Source organism: Berghia stephanieae, chromosome 5 (assembly GCF_034508935.2).
Source record: "Berghia stephanieae isolate SIO BIC M18660-M18661 chromosome 5, UCSD_Bste_1.3, whole genome shotgun sequence".
NCBI lineage: Eukaryota > Metazoa > Mollusca > Gastropoda > Nudibranchia > Aeolidiidae > Berghia > Berghia stephanieae.
The window spans coordinates 19,970,783-19,994,727 of NC_088364.1; the positions used below are offsets into that span (position 1 = coordinate 19,970,783).

At 34.2% G+C, this 23,945-nt stretch overlaps 1 protein-coding gene across 1 annotated transcript; it reads left to right on the forward strand.

The window, feature by feature from the left end:
• Positions 1-365: 365 nt before the first annotated feature.
• LOC144972561 (protein canopy 4-like) lies at positions 366-14,342 on the forward strand. Its single transcript, XM_078913914.1, has 8 exons — positions 366-534; positions 785-1,138; positions 2,723-2,843; positions 4,984-5,124; positions 6,526-6,610; positions 8,074-8,191; positions 8,910-9,032; positions 11,514-14,342. Exons 2-8 carry the CDS (start codon positions 1,012-1,014, stop codon positions 11,564-11,566), a joined length of 768 nt encoding a protein of 255 aa, XP_078770040.1. The 5' UTR covers positions 366-534; positions 785-1,011; the 3' UTR covers positions 11,567-14,342.
• Positions 14,343-23,945: the final 9,603 nt, after the last annotated feature.

Genomic DNA, 23,945 nt, shown 5'->3' on the forward strand with positions numbered 1-23,945 from the left:
ATAAGAATGACTGGCTAAAAACAATAACAAAGAACTGAGTGACGTCAATATTTTTCAACGAATATATCGATATTGAAAAAAGGGAAAAGCCCTTTCTTTGTAGGTCTGATCGAAGCCTAGAACCCTCGAGGACTTACAGTTTGACATCATTTTTAAGGTTGATGCAGCGTCTAGTGAGTTGTCGTTACTAGAGCTCAAGGAAACAAGTGGTCCAATTGGTTGAACTATTGAATACAACTCACGATTTGTTTTTTGTTGGGGTTTTTTTGCGGCCAAAGACTTGTCTTTTGGCTTAATTTTTTGGCCAGTATCAGGCGATCAGTTAACGATGGCTACGGTCTGACAGCCGAACGCGATAATGGGCTTGATTTAACATTACTGTATTGAACAATATTTTGCGTTGGTTTGAGATCATTTCCACTAGACTACAGCAATGAGCCCATTACTCATTACAGTTTGGGTTAAAAACAAGTGGGCCCGGCGGCTGGAAATGCGATCTGACAGTATTTCGCATTGTGATTGCGACCATTTAAAGTTGGTTTTTGTGGAGTTGACTTTAAATTCAAAATTAGGCGTCATGTTTACTTCCACATTCTTATAGATCTAGTAGATCTCTATGTTGAGTGGTGAGCTCAACATTCTCCTTTAATGGAGAGAAAAATAAAATTATTTTTCTCTCCATTTTACTGGCTCATGATGTAGGCACACCTCCATGTTTTTGTTTTATTCTCTTTTAATGTTTTATTTTAATGATCATTATTTTGCAAAATTACGAAATCTTTAGCTAACAACGGGAATATCAAACGGCTTAAGACTATCATACGAAAACCTCACGATTTTATCGGCAAGATAGCAACAAGAAGCAAGAAGTAAATTTGTGAACTGGGGAAAATCCCCAATGTTAGGAATCTGTTTAACTTACTGAGCATAATAACTTAAAACATTTCTCTGGGTACCTTCCATGTCATCTTTAGTAACGATCTAGATAGCTGTAACGAGTCGTTTAAGAGAATGAATATGGACATTCGTTTTGCTATACTGATTACAACTGTGTCTTGTTTAGTGACCAAAAGTTTGCAAGGGAAGAAAGGAGAAGATGAATTGGACAACCCACACCGAGATCCTTCAATGTGTGAAGGTTTGTTTTTCGAAGTTTTGTCTAACTCTTCTTGATTTGTCCCGATATCGATTCATCAATAAGGCTATTTAATGGTGATTTTTTATCAATAGAAATCACAAAACAACGAGAGAGGGAAGTTTTGGGTCTACTTATAACTTATAAATTGTTTTCAAGTCTACTGCTGATAACCCAATTGTCATGGTCCCATTGTTGGAATGGAAATGCTCTAAAAAAAAAGTAGCCCTTCAGAGCCCATGGAGCCAGAGTTTATCCCGGTTTCTACAGCATGAAACACAGACACAATAGCAATTGCTTGCTACCCTTTGGACAGCACGCTGGTCTATTGCAAAGTACTTTCCACCAGGTCTAAGAGACCCAGTTACCCATTCACTGCTGGGTGAATTGGGGCATCAAAAGAAAATCTTGACTGCACCCAGGATCGGTCTTGGTCCCTTTGCATGTGAAGCGAGTGCTCTACCAACTGAGCTATTGGAACCCCCAATACTCTCAAACCAATGCAAATTCTTGTCAATTGCAACAGGTTTTTTTAACCAGACATTTTATTTTGCCAAAGAATAGAGAAGACAAATTGCATAAGTATAAGAGCTGAAAGAACCAAATTTTTTTGTATAATAGTAAAAAAAAAATTCTTTTTTTAAAAGGACTGATTTGTTGAACAAAGTAAACACATATGTAGTAATAAATTGTGCTTTAGATCCGCCAAACATTTGTTTTATCGGAGTGTCATTCAACACCAGAAACTTGGGTGTATATTGTCATCAGATTATTCAACAACCCAAGTCTAACATGTCCATGTTGAGAATTATTAGGAGTAGTCAATTGCCGTGGAGTTTCCTCGCTCCACGCAGTTAGTCGGCCAGCTAGTGAACATTTGTTAAATGCAAGGTATCAGGTAAGCTAGGTTTTTTTTCTTTTCTAGCTTTGCCTCACCTATGAAAAATACCCACATCAACTGGTCTGATCAGTTAGCCAATTCAGGGTTTTATTGTTGATGACAAAGCATTTCATTGGTCGGAAAACAAGTGTTTTCATTTGACCAGAAATTTTTTCTTGATTGTCAATTTGAAGTTGGCAGTTATTGATGTCGCTAAACAGGAATTTTACTAAAATGTATGTCATTATGATAAGTTTTAAAATTTCTGATGATATATATGGAAAAAAATCAGAACTTCAACTCCATGTCGCTATAGTTATACAGAAGATCTAGCTTAAACAGATATCGTTATAAGTGAGCTACACTGCATCTTCAATAAAGTATTTGGCATGGCACTCCTTCTAAACTGTTTTGAACACATATTTAGTGGATATATGATGCTGTATACATGCTCTGTTTTTTATTTTGTGAACTTTTCTTTTTCCTGCGGATTATTTATAATCAAAATCTTGTCAAATAAACAATATTGTAATTGGCAGTTATCACTGTCATCAAATGCAGGATGCCGCTTATTAGAAAACTTTTTGTTATATTTCACACAATTTGATTGAAGACTGTCCAAAGTCAAGACATTAAACTTAATACCAAACTTTCATGTGTTTTTATTCAATTTTTTATTTTTACCCCTCTCACTCCTCCACCTTTAGTGTGCAAATTCTTGACAGAGGAGTTAAAGCTGCGACTTTCTGAAACAGGTAAAACAAAGGAAGTTTTGGAAACAGGACATGGGCTTGACACAAAAAAGAAAAGGAAAGAATATGTGAAGTCGTAAGTATTGGATAAAGTCTCATCATAGAACTTATGTTTTACTGTTTTGGTTCTTTGTGATGGAAAACAAACAATAAACTTTCCATAGGATTGGTTGTTAAAAAATAGGTGAAATTGTTTGCTAAAGAAGAAAATGAAGAAAAATAGTTATTAATAACGTGATACTAATTAATGCGATTGTGTCTAGGTCAATGAAATCAAACTGTAAATACTACTTTCAAACCTTTGCTTACTGGAAATTATAATTCTATGTTAAATCGAAGTCTGTCATTGTCATTGATAAAACATATTATTTTTCAAAAAAAGAGAGAATTAAAAAAAAAAAGAATTAATTGATACTATATGGCCTGAAATCAGATGCAGTAGAAATTGATTATATCGAAATATTTTTGAAAATTGCTTTAAATATCATAACCTTGTTCACCCTTCTTATGGAATGTAATTGAATTTCATTTCATTCAAAATAAAAACCCCTTTGTCTATATCCAAAGGAAGAAAAGTCAGACTGAGAAGTGTTATTATTTTTTAAAGAATTTTTTTCTTGTTAACTTCTCATTTTATTATGCTGACACTATTGATGTATAATATTATATTTTTGTAACTATTAGAGTCTTTCTTTCTTGTTGTGCTTGTGTTTGGATTGGACTTCAACATGGTCTCGAACTAAATATAAGAATAGGTTGATCTTTAAAAAGGCTGGTGAAGTTCCTCTCATTAAAATAAAAGACGCCAACAAATGAACGAAAAAAATAATGTGGCATAATGAAACAATCCTTTTTACCAACTCTTTGGAGCTACCATTTTATTTATTATTTCAAGGCTACTTTAGTGTTAACCACAATTGGCCTTATTTGGGGTTAATACAATATTTTCAACAACCAGATACTGTCTATATTATTGTCAATATGTCCTACCACCAATATGCTGATGACACCCAGTTGTTTGAATCTGAATGTACTAAAAACTTACAAAATAAGTACATGTGAAAAATGCGTACTGGGTGTAAGGGATTGGGTGGGTGGGAACAGGCTACGGTTGAATGACGACAAAATGAAGGTGATGTATGTAGGGAACAGAAGATTTTGGAACGACAAGAAATTGAAAGTGGGAGATGTGTCAATAGATATTGTTGACAAGGTAAAAAATCTTGGAGCATTCTTAGATTCGGAACTGTCGATGGACCATCAAATTAGGACAATTATCCAATCATTGATGTGTCAGTTGAAAAAAATTGGATCTATTCAACAATTCCTATCTGAGGATGTTACCAGGCAACTTGTCATTTCTCTTTTATTTTCTAAGCTAGATTTCTGTAATGCTCTGTTGTTTGGTGTCTTGGAAAAAAAGCTCAGGCGGCTGTAGACAGTCCAAAATAATGCTACCAGATTGGTCTTTCAAAGGTGGAGGTTTGACTCTGTCCCTCCCTACCTCACAGAACTATTAAAGAAATATTTGACAACCCCACCTTTGCATTCCTCCAATGACATTACCCATTTGGCTCTCCCATGCATTCGTACAAAGGCGGGATAAAGGTCCTTTTCTCATTTTGGTCCGTCTGTATAGAACACCATTCCACAGAGCATCCGGGAATCCAAATTATTATCTTTGTTCAAGAAATCCTTGAAAACATTTCTTTTATTATGTCATGTACTTTCTATATTGTCTTGTGTTGATGTAAAGCACCATAGGCTCATGGTTGAGGATACCATGCGCTCCATAAGAGTCTATTATTATTATTATTATTATTATTATTATTATTATTATTATTATTATTATTATTATTATTATTAATTATGATTATCATAATAGTTACTACCTAGGCCCATAAATGTGACTTTAGGTGGTAGTTAACCCAACCAGAATATACAGTAGATATTCAACAACATCAGAATCAAGACTGTAGGTAGTCAACTAAAATATGCACAATATCTTTTTTCACCTAGTCCAATTTTTATAACAATACAAAAGGTGGGTAGCTGTAAAATTGCCTTTGATGAACAAAAATCAGAAATCAAAATTGTCCTTGAATTTTTGACATTTAGATAACATTAGACAATGTATAACATTTCATCTAATTTATTTATTAGAGACCAATATGATTTTTTGATTAACTGCCACCACTTTATATTTTGTACCTCAGGGAGCTACGATTAATTGAAGCTCTTACAGACCCTCATGTGTGTGACAAAATCCTAGAATATAATATCCATGCTGAACGAAAGGGCAGCTTAAGATTTTCCAAAGGACGAAGTCAAACAATATCAACCCTCCGTAATTTACAGTAAGAATGATACGTTTGTTATGTTTGTGTATGTTTTTCATTTTACACAGTGGGGTAGTGGGGGTCGTGATAGCTTAGTTGCTAAAGCACTCACTTCACACGCAAAGGGACTGAGATCGATCCCGGGTATCATCGAGATTTTTTTTCTGCCCCCCCCCCCCCCCTGTCCACCCAGCAGTGAATGGATAGCTGATTCTGTTAGATTTGGCAGAAAGTACTTTGCAATAGACTAGTGTCCTGTCCAAAGGATAGGAAGCAATTGCTATTGTTTGTTTCATGCTATAGAAACCGGGATAAACTCCGGCTCCACGGGCCGAATGGTTCTGAAGGACTACAGTGAGGTAGTTCTTTAGAATCGTGAAGTGAGGGTAGCCAAAGCTTGTCATAGTCTATGTCACATTAAAGAGATAGTAAAAATCGTTTGCTACCTTTTATCCAGGATGTTGGTAGATTGGAACTATTTTCCATAGGATCCAATTTATACATGGCTATCCATGAGTGGTTTTCACAGCCTCTCTATCTTTCTCTCTCTCTCTCTTTCTCTCTCTCTCTCACTCTCTCTATCTCTCTCTCACTCTCTCTCTCACTCTCTCTCTCTCTCTCTCTTCTTCTTTTCTTTCTCTCTCTCTCTCTCTCTCTCTCTCTCTCTCTCTCTCTCTCTCTCTCTCTTTCTTTCTCTTCTCTCTTCTTTCTCTCTCTCTCTCTCTCTCTTTCTCTCTCTCTCTTTCTTATTATGCATTCTTCACATGAAGAAGGATTTCACATTTTTTTAAATTTCATCAATCTTGCTGTAATATTTTCTCAACTGTTTGAGTAAAGACTGTTGTCCTCTAGTATAATGTTGATTTGAACTGGATGGTGAAAATGGAATTTTAAGTCATATTGAATGAAATATGAAATTTGAGTTCTTGGCAGTCTAAGAAGCTACAGTACAATGAAAGTTTAAAAACAGAATCTTATACATTGGATTAAAAATTTTAAAATGAATAAAATAAATAAAATTCCCTTATTCATCCCATAGATGAAATTTGTCTCTAGGGTCTATTCCAAGGGAAGACTGGAATAACCCAGTGCCGTGCCGCAAATTGAGCCAGGGCTAGGTGACTTGCTCAAGGCCACACAACGCAGCGGCAGGTGATCGAACTCGGTACCTTTTGGCTACGAAGCAAAGACAGTACCACTGAGCCACGCTGCCCCTTAAAATTAAAATTTGAACGACCCAGTTATCCTAACATGACATCAGGTAACGGTAGTGGACCACGTATCCGATTGAGAAAGTTTCTTTTTAAGGAAAATTGTGTTTCAAAACGAATACGATTCTTGTATCGACTCATTCATTCAAGGATTATACTTGTTTTGTTTTTTGTTTTTTGTTTTTTTTTCAATCTCAACTTTTACCAGAAATAAAGGTGTAAAAGTGGATCTTGGTATACCAGATGAATTGTGGGAAACCCCATCAGCCAGTGTGACAGAGATGCAGAGAAAAGTGAGTCTTTTCTTCTAACACCCTGTGGACCAGCTGTTAAAAAGTCAATATATATATATATAATATATATATATATATATATATATATATATATATATATATATATATATAAATATTATATATATATATATATATATATATATATATATATATATATAACTCACAGAGTCAAATTTCATTGTCTTGGTGAAATGAACCAGATGCTGAAAATTGAATTTAGAGTCTTTTTATGTCCCCACCCCTGTCTACCCAGCAGTGATTGGGTAGCTAGGTCTGTAAGATCTGTCAGAAAATATTTTGCAATAGACTAGCGTCCTATCAAAAGGGTAGCAAGTGATTGCTGCTTTCCATTTCATGCTATTGAAATCGGCATGAACTCCAGATCCGTGGGCCTTAAAGCTGTGAAAGACTACTTTTATGGCCATCAGAGCTTCAAGGGACATGAAGACGGAGATCACCTTGGTTCTTGAAGCATTAAATCGACAATCTTAATTTATTGTTATTCATTGAATAGGACTTAATACCAGCTCTATCAAAACCCAGATACCTTATCATTGCTTGGCGGACAAAGGGGTTAGAAATATGCATGGCTGTGACTGGCACTGAGATCAGTTTCTTTGCTTTTGAGTTAAGCACTCTATATCTTTAGCTTTGAGCTTTTTTTCTTATTAATATATAGCATAGTATCCATTAGATTTTCTCAAAGTGCTTTACAAGGGGTCCCAAGCCAACAATGACACTTAACATGCTAGTCAGGACATGACAATTGTGAGGGGATTGAGTTTTTTTTTGGAGGGGGACAGGGACAAAGCTGTTACCAGCAAGGTGCCCATTTTACACCTGAGTTTGGTGAAATAATGTGAGCGGAGAACTTTTCCCAAGGTCTGGTCTTTGTCCTGCCAGAGCGGGACTAGAGCCGCCAGGAATCCACAAGTCAGAAAGTGAATGTCATAGTCATAGCACTATACCACAAAGCTCTACCAACTGAAGTATTAGGAACCCCAAAATGAGCTACAACGATATGTATGTTTATGTAAGTATATATCCCGACTCCCCATCACCCAAAACTTTGTATTGCCTTTAATTTGGACAATAAAGATTATTATTATTATTATTATTATTATTATTATTATTATTATTATTATTATTATATATTATTATTATATTATTATTATTATTATTGTTATATTATTATTATTATTATTATTATTATTATTGTTATTATTATTATTATTATTATTATTATTATTATTATTATTATTATTATTCTCTATCTACTCACTTCATTTCTTTGTTTTCAACATGCTCCACTTACTTTACTTGGATAGTTGAGGCACATTTCCCAAAATGCTGTCAATAAATCAGGTTTACTTTGTGAACGATTTCTATATCATCCCAATTTGAGAAATATTTTATTATTACGGATATTTCATTATGTTCTACTTTTTGAAATTCATTTCCAGTGCTTTAGAATTGTTGAATTGTACGAAGAAGACATAGAGGACTGGTATTTTGGCAGTCAAAAAGAAGACCTCACTCAGTATCTTTGTAACAAGAAAGTCCTGTCCAAAGATGATAAAGGTTTGTAGTAGGACTTTTAATTAAAAAAAAATATCAATGAAAAAATATGAGTATGTAATAATTTTTTTCAGATACACATTCATTCCGTTATTTTTCAATTTTTCATCATGTTAAATGTGCTTCAGTAACAGGCCAAGGAGAGGTTGATGCAGGAGTCACCTGCAGCAATTGCGACAAGATCTGCTGCTCCCAAATCGACCTGTTCAACATCGGCAGTCACTGCCATTCAATCACAATCTGACTTTACCAGGGGCAAAGACTCCATTGTCTTCCTAGACTGACGGATGCCAACAAAATTTCCTTTATAAGATTTAATATATTATTGTCCTGGTGGGCCATAGGAAACCAAATTTCCACTCCATGCAGTACATGACACTTGTTCGGCACACTTTTTGGATCAGTCTACTTGCAATATCATTCATTGTTTATAGTCAATTTTTCATTCACATGTCGAGTGAAAGTGATGTAATAAGAGCTTCACATACTTGTAGCATACAAAACCTTCAACTTTTTTTCTTTTGGTTTAAAAGCACAAGAAGAAAATGATTATATTTGTAAGTCTACAGGTAAATGACAAGGAATGATTTTTAGAGGATTGCGTTGTACTGAGTTATATGATTAGTCTGGCTGTTTTTGTTTTTTCATTTTCAAATTTGCTGTTTGTTTTTTAAAATTTTATTTCATTAAAAAAAAAACAAAAAAAAAACAAACGTTTCAGAGTGTTTGTCTGAAGTCTGGACTGGAAAGGAAAAGATAACTGGAGAGGATGAAGAAAGCAAGAAGAAAGATCAAAAGAAAAATGGAACTTCGAAGAAGAAAAAGGTTGATGCGGCCAAGAAGAGTAAGTGTTAACTCACACTTTGATAGTATTGTCTATTGAAAGAGATATAATAAGAGCTTCACATACTTGTAGCATACGAACCCTTCAATTTTTTCTTTTGGTTTAAAAACACCAGAAGAAAATGATTATTGTAAAGTCTACAGGTATATGACAGAGAATGATTTTTAGAGGATTGCGTTGTACTGAGTTATATGACTAGTCTGAATATGTGATATTCGTTCATGATTGTGCCCTGCAATGGAATGGAGCTACAAGGTCCAAGAAGATGGTATAATTATTTATTTAAATTCAAGGGGAGATGAGGACGTCTTGATAGTAGGAAGGATTTTTTACTTAATTCAGGTTTTTAAGAAATGTTTGTTTGTTTTTTGGTATGATCTTGTTTTGATTTGTTTTTTTTTGTTTCGTTTTTTTTTTGTTATTTATTTATATATATATATATATATATATATATATATATATATATATATATATATAATATATTTTGTTAATTATTTAATTGATTAATTTATTTAATTCATTTATTTTTACCAATTTTTCTTTCTCTCCCATCGTGCATTTTCCCTTTTTTTATCTGGAAACATATAATAAACATTTTTTTCATATAATTTTTTTTTATTTTACATTAATGACCCTAATTTGATGTTTGATTAACTTGACATGGTCAGATTCCCACTTGACAGTAAAACAAACCTCTCAGCCTTAAGCCACTTTACATTATCCATTAGAAAAGAAGTATGAGAAACATGTATAAGAACAACAGGCATACATTCATTAATTTACACACAACTTGAAGTTGTGATACTAAATAATTAGACCTGTAAATTCTCAGTCAATTAACTGAAATCAGTCAATTTGTCAAATTCAAATATTTAAAAAAAAGGAAAGAAAGAAAGAATTCACAAATCGTAGTCGAATGACCGAAAAGTAATTAGGAGTGTTCCATAACGCTATGCATAGCTCATGGGAGCCGTTAATATTAACGATGGATTTATTGCCAAGGCTAAGCGGCGCTTTTTAGAATTGGCGTGACTGAACACATCCCAGTGTAATTTCACACAGCCTTCGTTAAATTATTTTTTCACTTTCCAACCTGTCGTGATCCCAACGGTAGCCAATTTTAACTGAGCCGCCGAGCGATAAATTTCACTGTTTTCGTCTAAGCCAAAATTGACCACAATTACAAGCTGGGTTTTAAAAGTATAAAAAAAAAAAAAATGCGAATGCCGGAAGTAACATCTCAAGTAGATGATGGAGACACCTTTTAATCGAAAGTTAGATTAGGATAGATTGCTACAAGCACATTTCGATTGCCTCACATTGTAAACAAACTGGTTGACCGTTTCTTCACTGATTGAGTACCTGATTATAAGGAACAATGGTAAGTAGCCTAATTAATTCACGTGCAAATCAGGACGTTTTCTGCCATTGTTTTGCTCAAGCCCAAGCGAGCTTGCTGTTTTGTGGCGATTTACCTTCATTTCGATTCTTTGAATTTTTCCGCTACGCCTGCCGAAGTTTCTTCTTGATAATTCACTTCTACTTAATAATTCAGTGTATTGGCCAGAAGTCATATTTATTGAAGTTTTTTTCTCTCTGTCATTTACTGATTGAAAATCAAGTTTGCTCATTGCTACATTATTCTAATGTTCTCACAATGGCTGAGCTGTTCGTGGATCGCAATTCAGACTTGTCGAGCATCGATAAAGTTAAAGATGTGAGTGTGAGGAATAAATTCAATTGGTCATGGCTAGAAGTTCAAGATGATAATGGTGATTATTTTTCTGACTATGTCAAAAAAAATTCCAGAGGCAGGAATATGACTTTGATGAAGTCATCTTTACCTATATGAATGACATGCTTATTTAGCATTCCTTCTACATCAAATTATGGCAGTCATACTTCCAGTAAGAAATAACACCCACTATTTTAATGTATTGTATTTATCACTCTCCTATCCAATGATGCCCTTATTTTTAAAAAAAATAATTGAATCTTCAGTTTGTCGAAGAGTTTCAGTCAATTTTTATAGAGCTCATTTACAGGTCTAAATAATATATAGCTCAACATCCACTGAATGTGCTCGAATTGCTATAAAAATTATCACAAACCAACAGTAACATTTAACATGTAGTCAAGGCATGATGCCTGTAAGGCGCAATTACACTTTTTCTGACAGAGACAACACTGGTGTTTTACATTTTTTTAGTGCAGCGAGGGAATATTAATTTATAGACTTCTCCAAAGACTCAACTTTGAGCAGTCCAGAGTTTGACTCAAACCATGGACCTACCAGTTGAGGAGGGTGTCATACCACAAGACCTCAAAGCACCGGAAAGGGGCAAATCACATTACAACATAGAAACGTTTTGAAACTAGATTACTCCATACTTCATTTTTTTTATTTTTGATTCAATTCAGTCCTGTCATCATTCTCAAAACATTAATTGTGTATTTTCTTGTGTTTATATTTTTCTTCAGAAAAAGAGGGCAATCAAGACAGTTCATTGCATACTGAAAAAGAGGAATTATGACCACAGCAGTTTTTGAGAAAATGTTTTATGTGTGTTCAGTAAATTTTGTTTTTGTTTAAAAAATTAGATTATAAAATTTATATTTCATCCTTCTTACAGTGGCAGTAATCGGATTGAGGAGTGGTGCCCAATGTCAAATTGAGAAAATGCATAAGAAACTGATCAATATGCACATCTATAAAGTTTATTTCATGGCTTCATTGCGCTTAACACAGTTCACAATGCTGTATGTATTTTCTCGGCAGGCCATTTGGAGCCAAATTTTTTTGTCGTGCCATACAAATTACAAGTTGAGCATAAGATTCGGTTTAGGCATCCTTTTTTGTGTGCAGACATTTTTACAATATCCATCACCGCCTATAACCAGCCACTCATTTGCACCTGAATCAAAGGAAGAATTTGAGGAAGTTGGGTTTTTTGGGGGTTTATTTTTAGAAGGAATCCGATATTCTGTAGCATTCATTTTGATGTTGAATTCCGTTTTTAAAAGAAATGTTTTTTAACTATGTATTTTGCAATTTTTGAAATTCCTGATGAGTGATAAAATAAAAACAACTGGAATATGAAAATATAGCCACCATCATTTGTGTCTTGATGACTGAGGCAGCGTGGTCAGGCTGTGTGATTAAAAACTCATCTTGTATCGGTACAAATTGGATTATAGAAAGCATAACTAACTATGCAGTCCTCTGGAATTTATTTGTAATCGGCAATAGTGACGACCAGTGAATTTCAATCATTGAAGTCGAAAATGTGAGGCCACAGATACTGATAGTTTGTTTTTCTATTTTAATTATTTGCTTGTTTGTTTGTTTGGTGTTTTTTTTTTTGGTGGTATATTTTTTTTTTGTTATTGACAAAAAACAAAAACTAAACAAACTTATCCGTATGCTTTTCTTCTAGAGATAACCTAATAAGTTTTCATTGATCAGAAGATTAAAATTAAGTCCTTTTCATTTTTGTACATTGTGGGATACAAGCATTTGTTAAGGCACCGTCATAAGCAATGATTTCAGAATTTAAACAATCCAGAACTTGAAAATTAAAAAAAAAAAAAAAAGATAACTAAAACCAAGCTTGAAAAATTTTATTCTCTATTGTCTTTTGGCACTTTTCTACTCACTTCATCTCTTGGTGTTACCAACATAAGTGCCTGCTCCACTCACTTTTCTGAATTAAAAATTCACCCCATATACCGGAGCATACTCAATGTCTCAATCGTTTCTATGTTATATGTTTGTGTTGAGAATATCGGCTATTAAGCTTAACTGCTGGTCAAGTAACTTCGCGATGGTTGGTTGGCGAGCGAGCCCGCGATTTCCAGGAGTGGGTAAGAGAGAGTTCTAGAAATGACCTGAGTTTGATACAAATATTTTTGTATTCGTGGATAGCTCACACGGTAGAGCCACGCTCTCACCTGCCAGGCGGAGTTGTCGTACCAATAAGGTCGCAGGTTCAAACCCCACCACCGCCGCGAAAAATGTTATTCTCTATTGTCTTCTGGCACTTTTCTACTCACTTCATCTCTTGACCTTGAACAAACAAAACTATTAAAAAGCAAACCAGGGGCCAAAGGCTAAAGGTTATTTACTCGAGTGTCATCTCATAAGAGGTTGACTGGAAATAGTCGGCCATTCTTCCTGGTTTCGTACCAATCTGTTGTATTTTTCTGTCATCCAAGTTCAGCTCTCGATGCTGTCTAGCTGGGTGGGGATCCTGACCTCCAATAGTGGGCAGGGAGGTACATACTGTGTCTTCTATCCCCTTATATCTATTTTCCAACATGCTTTCTGTCTTCGTCTTGGAATGAGATTACTTGGCCCTGTTCGGACTCCTGGCTGGGAGGGAAACAGTCAAATGCATAGTTATTGTTTTGGGAGATGATATTTTTTTCCTTGTAAATCATCTCTCTGTTATGTATTATTATATTTATTTTTAATGTATAATGTAAGCATTTGAGTGTATTCCTCTTGTTGGATTTTGTGCTTGTGTCCGGATGAGACTTATAGGTGATCTCAAACTTAGTACATTGGTGGTATGCTCTTGGATTCTACATCTGATCCCTATTTGTTCCTAGTTCCCCTTTTGTCTTACTTTTTCTTGGGTGCTTTAACTGTAATTCCAGAACTTTTTACTATCCCATTTTCTTCCTTTTTACTGGCGCTGATATAACCTAAATGTGTTGCAAGCGCCGTAAAACCCTTAAAAACAAAACAAACAAAACGATGCTGTCTAGCTTTTCTTTCGGCATTGATTTAGTATGACCAAAGTATTTCAATTTCAAAAGGCTAATTATAAATGTTTTATATAATAATTGCCATTAAAGTTAAAGAATGAGTGTGAATTTAAACCCTTAATATTCACAGTTTCTGTCAAAGACCAAGAGTCTTTGTATAGAGACTTGCATAATATTATGTGACTGTTATTCATATTTAAAATATAAGTATGTGTTCTCAATTGTTCAGTATACTTGTATGTGTTCTCAGTATACTTGTATGTGTTCTCAGTATACTTGTATGTGTTCTCAGTATACTTGTATGTGTTCTCAGTATACTTGTATGTGTTCTCAGTATACTTGTATGTGTTCTCAGTATACTTTACTTGTATGTGTTCTCAGTATACTTTACTTGTATGTGTTCTCAGTATACTTGTATGTGTTCTCAGTATATTTGTATGTGTTCTCAGTATACTTTACTTGTATGTGTTCTCGGTAAACGTGTATTCTTGCCTTATTCATTCATTCAACAAATTAAATAAATAAAATAATTAAAGTGAAGTTAAACAGTCTGCTCTTTCTATTATTTACCCGTTACATTTTTAAAAATGGCAGTCCATGAAGTCCCTCAAACAAACGTCTGATGTCAACAGTCACCTTTGTTGTCCAAAGTGAGCAAATTGGAGGTTGATAATCCTTCCCAGGGATAAAACAAACAAAAGTACATGAGGTTATGAGCTCGTGACTTTCTGGGTCACAGTACAATTCCTTGTTTTTTTGTTTTTAAGGGTTTTACGGCGCTTGCAACACATTAAGGTCATATTAGCGCCATTAAAAAGGAAGAAAATGGGATAGTAAAAAGTTATAGAATTACAATAAAGCATCCAAGAAAAGGGAAGACAAAGGGGAATTGGTTCAAAGTACTTAGTTTGAGATCACTAAGAGTCTCATCCAGACACAAGCACAGGTCCCCACTAAGAGGAACACACTCAAATGTTTTACAAATCATATAATATTTAAAAAAAGCATAATACAGTGCATAACAGAGAGATGATTTACAATGAAAAAAATATCATCTCCCAAAACTAACTATACATTCGACTGTTTCCCTCTCAGCCAGGGCATCTGGCCAGGACCAGGACAAAACCAAGTAATCTCATTCCAAGACAAAGCCAGAAAGCATGTTGGAAAACAGATAGAAGGGGATAGAAGACACAGTATGTACCCCCCCTGCCCACTATGGGAGGTCAAGAACCCCACCCAGTACAATTCCTTAACCACTCTGCCATCTCGTATAAATTTTGGAAAAAAATTTCAACTGTCAAAAAAAGATGAGCATTTTTGTAGTCAGACACTCAACTTTGGACTTGTATATCACAGGATTGAGTCCTTTGCACAATGCATAGTTTAAGTCAAGTATTTGGAAAACTCACATGCTTTTACTGTACTCAGGTGGAAAATTGAATATTTAGCCAGTAGTAGTGTTCTCTGTGTTGAAAAAAAGTATCCAACATGTCTTGTCTTACATGTAAATATTTGCTTTTGGTTTGGGACCCCTTGTGAAGCGCCTGAGCATATTTTGTGGATATTGAGCTCCATGAAAGTTCATTTTTGGGAGTTTTGTTTTGTATAGATCCATCTGACTGTTTCCATCCAGCAAAAGATTCTATGCAGGGCCTGGTGCATAGCAAAGCCAAATTCTGGAACTAGAATACAAAAAACCCCCAAAAAACTCAAAGAGGATATGATCAAGTGTTTCATTGCATGATCATCTAGACGACCTTGGTTCGAGCCCTGTTTAATTGCTCACTGTGTCGTGGCTGATGCTTGGGTCATCTTAGTCATCTCATTAAATAGACCCAAAAGACAACTGTAACCAATCATCTCACTCAATCCTCTACGGGCCTGCTGGCAATGCAATGCAATGGATCTCCAACTGGTCCTGTCAGCAGCTATTCTTGGGGCCATCTCGAGGGACAGACCTCTCTGTTTTAGGTCGCTCTCTACGGTACGTCTCCAAGTCTCCTTGGGGCAGCCTCGTTTCTTCTTTCCTTGGGGTGTCCATCGCAGAGCCTTTCTTATCAGTGTTTCATCAGGTCTGCGACAGACATGCCCCAACCATTGCCATCTCCTCCTTTTGATGAGACTCTCCAGAGACTCCACTTCAGCTCTCGCTGTCAGGTCATTTGAGATTGTGTTTGGCCAGAATATCTTGAAGACCCGTCGCAAACATTTGTTTTGGAATACTTCAAGTTTCTGGATGATGGTGTTTTGTCAGGATAAACCTGATACTGAGAATTGAATTCCAAGCTGAATGTTGTAAAATGTGAGTTAACTCTTTCCATACAGACTGTTAACATGACCTTTACTGAAATGTCAAACCAACAAAACAAACAAATTGAATTTTAAAACTCAAATTTAAAAGAGTTAAGCAAAACAGTGGAGAATCCACTAGCCTTGGGCAGGCCAACATTCTCTCGTCATAAAAGGAGAAAATTTCACCCTTAACGCAAAATTAAGAATAAGATTTAATTTTGATAAAAATGAACAATGAAGACTTGGAAAGTATAATATAGATCAATGATATTTATTAACAAACTTGGTTACAAAATCTGTTTCGAAGAGATTATAAAACATAATTTACCATGTTGTCTCGTCAGCTTTAGAAAGGGATATAATTTCACAGGATAAAAATATACATATATATATATATATATAATATATATATATATATATATATATATATATATATATATATATATATATATATATATATATATATATATATATTGTATATTTCTCTCATTGTTTCTCAAATCTTTTTTTTTCTTTGATGGTGTATGTTGGGAAAATAAACCCTGATAAAACATCATAATCTAGTTTTCCAAGACTTAACAATGACTTCCCTTAAAATAAGAAAAGTTACAAAATTATAAAAATATAATGAAAATGAATACAAACTTTCCACCGCCAAGCTATAACACACTCTAGATTTCAAGCTGTTCACAGAGAGCCATCTCGTATAAATAACAATAAATTACAACAGTCAAACCAAGTACAACAAATTTTGATCAGAGGATTCAAAGTAAAAAAAAAAAAAAAACCATGTGTGACCCACTGTCTCAAAACAGTGTTATATCAGAATGTACCGAACCTCTAAAAGTGAATTTAGAGTTAAAAGATACGAAATAGGAACTTTTAGTTGGTTGCAATGTAAGAAATTATCTCATTTCCCCACCCTAATGAATAGAAATAATTCCCAAATATGAGTTCCCAGTACCTAGCGCTTCTTCTTCATCGGGTTAAGGCAGCCAGCACCATCATGTTGATGATTAATGTTGCTCTGTAGTAGACGGACAAGGCGTTTTTAAACGCGTCCATGTTGGGGAGTAAACAATCAATTAGCTCGTCCAGATATAACAACGCTCTGAGACGACGGGTCACATATTATTGATATGGCCTATGTAACAAATTCCCTTCTGACTGATAATAATAATAGTCATAATAATAATAAAAATAATAATAATAATAATAATAATAATAATAATAATAATAATAATAATAATAATAATAATAATAATAATAATAATAATGATAATAAATGTAGGAACAATAGACAGACATTTAAGACTTGTTTCACGGATTCAACTGTTTTAACAAAATAATGCATTTATCTATTGTATAAGAGCCTATGCTCTTGAAGAAAACACTCAAACCTTCATTCCCCCTCTCCCCGGCTTTCTTATGGTGCAGAAAGCATAGTAACAATACAAGACCTTTCTGCCCCTCCTCCTCATCCACCCAGCTCAGGGATTTGTCTATAATAATATTCTTTCCCCAATTTCTACCTTTTTGAACAAAATAATAATAATGATGATGAACTTTATACTCAAACAATTTGCCAAAAATAAAAGGCTTAAACAAAACCAGGGAACAGCTTAGATAGAAAATAAGGACAATTTATAATACGTATTACCGCACACACAGAAACAACATTTTAACAATTTGGCCAAAAAAGTTCCTTTATATGATCCCTCTCCATTTGGATTTAATATGAAGTAAAAGTGTCTAGCCAAATTGTTAAAATGCATTTTGTGAGTATAAAGCAGTTAGTTATAAATTGTCCTAATTCTAATTTCAAACATTGTCCCCTGTATTCGTTTAAGCCTTTTGCAGCGAGTGGTTCTAGTATAAAGTTCTCAAAGTGAACAATTTTTTAATCCCAGCCTTATTTCTTTACAAGCCCAAGATCATTTTTATCTTTCAATGCATGAATTAAACGTTTTCTGGCCAAAAAGTGTAAGTGTCACACATTACCGTCTATTTTGGTGCAAGCAATGTGTGAAAATGTTAATACAATATCATGGTCATAAATCTTTTTCAAGGCTTACATAGTGAAAAAAAAAAGGACTTTACTCTAGTGCAGCGTCAGTAAAGGAGGCCCTTGAGATTGATATCGCCTAAACTGACCAAAATAATTGATGGGGGCATGATGTTGAAGGAAAAAAAAAAGTGTCTCGATTCAATCTCCACTCTTATTCCAGTCCGCTATATAAATACATAAATAATGACGTACCAACATTCCTCATATATTATCAAGTCAAAGACCAGAATTTATTTCTGCTATAATATCACTTACAATATCGATATTCTCTCATATAATAATATAGTCAAAACTTCAATGGCCCAAGTCATGTCCAAATGTTTGGAGTAGTAAAAATCAATGAATAAGAAGCTCTGAAAAATGCAAAGAGTGCGTTGATTCTCTGCAAACTGGAATGAGGCATGCTTTCAGAAGCTAAAAAAGCATGTTAGAATCCCAGCATGCCAAAATCTGTTGCTCTTGAGAGATAACGACTTGTAACACAGCCCCAGCGTGCCGTATTGCAGACCATGCTGGAATTCGGTGTGCTAGACTCATTTTGTTTTTATGTTTTTAAGGGTTTTACAGCGCTTGCAACACATTAAGGTCATATCAGCGCCAGTAAAAAGGAAGAAAATGGGATAGTAAAAAGTTCTAGAATTACAATTAAAGCACCCAAGAAAAAGTAAGACAAAGGGGAATTGGTTCAAATAGGAAACAGATGGAGATTCCAAGAGCACACCGTCAAAGTACTTAGTTTGAGATCACATAAAAGTCTCAACAGACACAAGCACAGGTCCCCACTCAGAGGAATACACTCAAATGTTTACAAATCATAAATAATATGTAAACAAAACATAATACAGTGCATAACAGAGGTGATTTACAAGGAAAAAAATATCATCTCCCAAAACTATAACTACACACTCATTCCATTGTTTCCTCCTTGCCAAGGACTCCGGCCAGGGTCAGGACAAAACTAAGTAATCTCATTCCAAGACAAAGATAGAAAGCAATTAGAAAACAGATACAGAGGATAGAAGACACAGTAATTACCCCCCTGCCCACTATGGGATGTCAGGAACCTCACCCAGAAATTGGAACTTTAAATCAACGAATTCATCGCATTTTACAATTGAGAGCTTTAAGCATCATTGTTTCAGCGTATTATATTTGGACTAGAGTGAATTTTGCCAGAGATGTGGTGTTTGATGTTTAATATCACCATGGGATTTCAAAAAAAAAAAAAAACGAAACAAAAAGAAGAAAATGACATTGCCCCTTCCCCAAAACAAAGAAAATAATAAGAAAAATGATAATAATGAAAACATAATGAAGTTAATTTATCCCTTTATGATTCATAACTCATAATTTGGCTGAATACACGTAACAGTAGCTAGAAACAGCACAGAGATCATCATTCATCATCTATCAAAAAAGCAAAATGGCTGACTTGACTTCAAACACTGTACTCTAAATCATGCCAACGAAGAGTTGAGAATATTGAACAAATTTCAATGTCGTACATTAGACTACACTTTTTAGGAGCCATTTATATTTACTCTTACTCATAACATCCTTCACTGCCTAATGACAGGCACTCACCTGGGTGATGGCCTTACCCCAAGAAGCTGGAGTTACAGGTTTGCTATTGTTCTATTCCATACAGCCATTGCTCAACATCAGAACAAAATGAGACGTTCTACTACTCGGCCACGGACACCATTATAGAAGTTTGATATGTAATCAAATGTAAACATGGCGACCTTCTTTCATTCTTGAAAAAACACTGGTAATCATTGACAAGTCATCATGAAACAAAGTGACAAACAATTGACTGTACAAATGTTGGTCGCTTGACATTGACACTGGTACTTGAACAAGTTAGACTGTATGTTTGTTTTATTTTATTTTCTTTCTTGTCATTATGTTACTATTTAAACACAATATTATACCACCGGCTCTTGTTTCAAATATGGTAATGCAAATTATTTTATGACATTGGTCTCTATCCTTATCAAAAGCACACCAGAAAAAAAAGAAGAAAGAAAGAAAGCAAAATAAAATATTAAAAAAACAGGGAGAATAATGTTTATAAAAAAATAATGACAATCAATTATATCACGCCCATTCAATGTTAAAACAGCTTATTCAACGTATAAAATAAACACCATTGAATAAAAAAATGGTCAGATCACACATAGAAGGGGGGAGAAAAAAAATAGCATTTAGAGAGCAATGTAAAGGAATCTTACAAAAATGGAACACTTGAACATTGAAAATATCATATGGAAAAAAAAAAGACCTAAACTTACAATAAAGAGTGTATAGCTGTCATAGTCTCTGTCCTTCAACCTTGCCTCAATCAAAACAGACATTTATAAAATATCACGATGCCTAGGCACGTCCATTTGTCCTCACCACACTCACAGTTGTGACTTATGTTTTTGTTTGTTTTTACGGGTTCTACAGCGCTTGTAACACATTGTTTGTTTGTTTGTTTGTTTGTTTTTAAGGGTTTTACGGCGCTTGCAACACTTTAAGGTCATATAAGCGCGAGTAAAAAGGAAGAGAATGGGATAGTAAAAAGTTATAGAATTACAATTAAAGGACCAAAGGAAAGGTAAAACAAAGGGAATTGCTTCAAAGAGAAAACGGATATAGATTCCAAGAGCACACTATCAAAATATTTAGTTTGAGATCACCTAAAAGTCTCATCCAGACCGAAGTACAGGTCCCTACACTCAAATGTTTACAAATTATATATAATATGTAAACAAAACAATACAGTGCATAACAGAGAGATGATTTACAAGGGAAAAAAAATATCAGGAATTAGATACTGGGTCTGTTAAACCTGGTACGCACTTCTTTGTGTTAAACTAGTGCCCTGTCCAAGGGGAAGAAAGCAATCTTTATTTTGTTCAATGTAATAAAAACCATTATAAACTCCATTTCCAGGACTCTGAAGGACTACTATTTGATTTATAAAATCGAGTTTTGTGATGCAAGTTCTCAGCGAGGCAAGATATAAGAACAGAACAAACTGACAACTGTAAAAATCAGCTGGAAAAATGCTTATGAACATCACATGAATGAACAATTTATCTGAAATTCTAAAATATGTTAAATATCTCTTGTTAAAATGGAATTTTTTAAATCGCAACATGAAAGGAAGCAATTATAATAAGATTGACTGCATCATCCACGTATAAAACAAAAGTAAACATCGTTATCATACCAGTTCGGCACTTCAGTATTCTTGGTCCTTATTACATCGTGTAGTATTAGTCATATTGATATCATGCACCTAAAGCCCTCCCCTCTAGCAGGAGATGAAGAGATGTGTAATATAAATGTGTATAATTTCCTAGGATGTGTAATATAAATATAAATTTCTGGGATGTGTAATATAATGTGTATAATTTTATAGGTTGCGTAATATAAATGTGTATTATTTTCTGGGTTGTGTAACATAAATGTGTATAATTTTCTGGTATGTGTAATATAAATATGTATAATTATTGTTACAACTATTATAACATGAGGTTGTTACCAAAATGTCATTTTTGCAGCATTCGAAAAAAAAAAGGCAATATTAAATTGTTCTGAAGAACTATGTAAAGATCTAGTTTTTATCAATATCAAATTAAGAAATTAAGGAGCAGGCACCGGTGTAAGATAAAGAACTGAACAAGTGTGTATCAAAGGTGCCAAACAAAGCAAGCAAGACCATCCCAAAAAAATCAGTCGACCTCGACTGGGGATCAAACCTCAGACCTTCTGATTACTGGTCAGATGTGCTACCAATACACCACAGAGGCTCCCGATAGTTGGGACAATTTTAATACCTATATTCTTCACAAGGATACACATTTTACGCTGTGAACCCTCGTTTGCGTCAAACAACACGTACATTAACATATGGGCCAAAAATGAGATGCAAGCTTTTGTTTTAAGGCTTGAAATAACTTTCTTCAATCTAAAATGAGCTTTGACTTAACATACAGTTAATATTGTCTGGAAGCTGCCGATTGTAATTTTCTGATTCTTACTGGGTTGTTGTCAAAGTAAAGACTTGAATCTACAGCATGCATTCAATAAATATTAATATTTAACTTTATAATTATAGAAAAATACTCCATTCACAGTTTGGAAAAATGTACATGTTCACTATGTCAGGTTAATCTTAATCACAATTTGGCAAAAACCCAAAATGATCTCTATTTTGGTTAATTTCTTGGAACTGTCAACAGAATAGAGTTTCAGTATCAAAGTGGTCACAGATTATACAATTGTTGGGTTTGAATTTTCATTTTTATATCTAAAAACAAATATTGAGGGTGTCCGATTCCAATAGTGTAAGCGCAAGAAAGGTGATTTTGAGAAAAAATAAGAAAAACAATGCGGCTTCTGTAATAGCAATTGTCATGTGTGTTTAGTTTACATGAATATTCCTTTCAAACAACGGGTTTGTGGTTAGTATCGTTTGATCACAAGGGTAAAAGGGGGGGGGGGGGGGGGGGGGGGGGATTTGGGCTAAATCAGACCTGCTTACTTAATCTTTTATAAATTCGTAGTTTTCATGGGGAAAATAATATGAGTCATTCAATTTAACTTTGCAAATTACCAATTTACCACCAGAAAGATTGAATAACGTTTCTTATTCCTACACTATGTGATTTAGTGTCACATTGTCATTTTCGATCTAATTAATTGAATTTGAGATGCTGATTTTGCTCTGCAAAAGGAGCCAAAATTCTTCATTCTACAAGTTATACATAGAAGTAGGCAGGCCTGGGCTTAATTTAAGTTTTTGAAAATTATTTTAGCGCACATGGCGCTTGCACAATTAGATTCGGATGCCTTCGTTTTGTTTTTAGCTCATGATGGTATTAAATTTGAACAAGAATAATTCCGTGAGCTTAAAGTCTAATTGAAACTGTCCCTTCATATTTAAAATCATAAGATAAATCTTAAAGGGACCCTAACTACAGACAACTATATCCACCTATTCTATAGTTATTAACAATCTACTCACACAATGCTAGTACTTAGGTCAATGGTATGAAAACGAGATTGTAGAAGGCAAGTTAAGGGCAATTGCACTTATCAATATTCAGCAGTAATTCCATGTAAATTACTAATAAAACCAGCTGTCAAACAAATAACAGTGATTAGGTTTTGTAGCCCTTGGGTTCGGTGTAAAAAATGGATTTCTAGTTTTGATTTTTGCATTGAAAAAAATTAGTAGTGCATGAAAACAGCCTAATTAAGAGGAATAACTCCCTAGTTTAAATTCTACCGTGGCATGAAATCGTTGCGTTCACAAAATATAACATTGTATTAATCATTAATTTGCTGGAACATGAAATTGGTATGAAAGTCATGATTACACAATGTTTACAAAATTAATCTTGATTAATAACTTATCTTGTCACAAACTCATCAAAATAAGAATTAAAAAAAAAAATGCATAATGAAGACATTTACTTAGGATCAAATAATATCAACAAATTCACAAAAGAATATAAAAGAGTTGAAACTGAATGTGATCAAGGCGAGTTGCATTACCCCGAAATTTTATATGGCAACATATAACAAGACAGAGCAATACAAATGAAAAAAAAAAAGAAAAAGAATTAATTCAAAACATTTTTTTTTCTAAATAGCCAAAAGGCAGGCACATGGGATACAAAGTAAAAAGAATATCATCCGATTGATTCCTTGACCCATTAAGCAATATCATTGAGATGAGGTCATATTATTTGATAGACAAATATCAAGAAAAAGAAATAAAA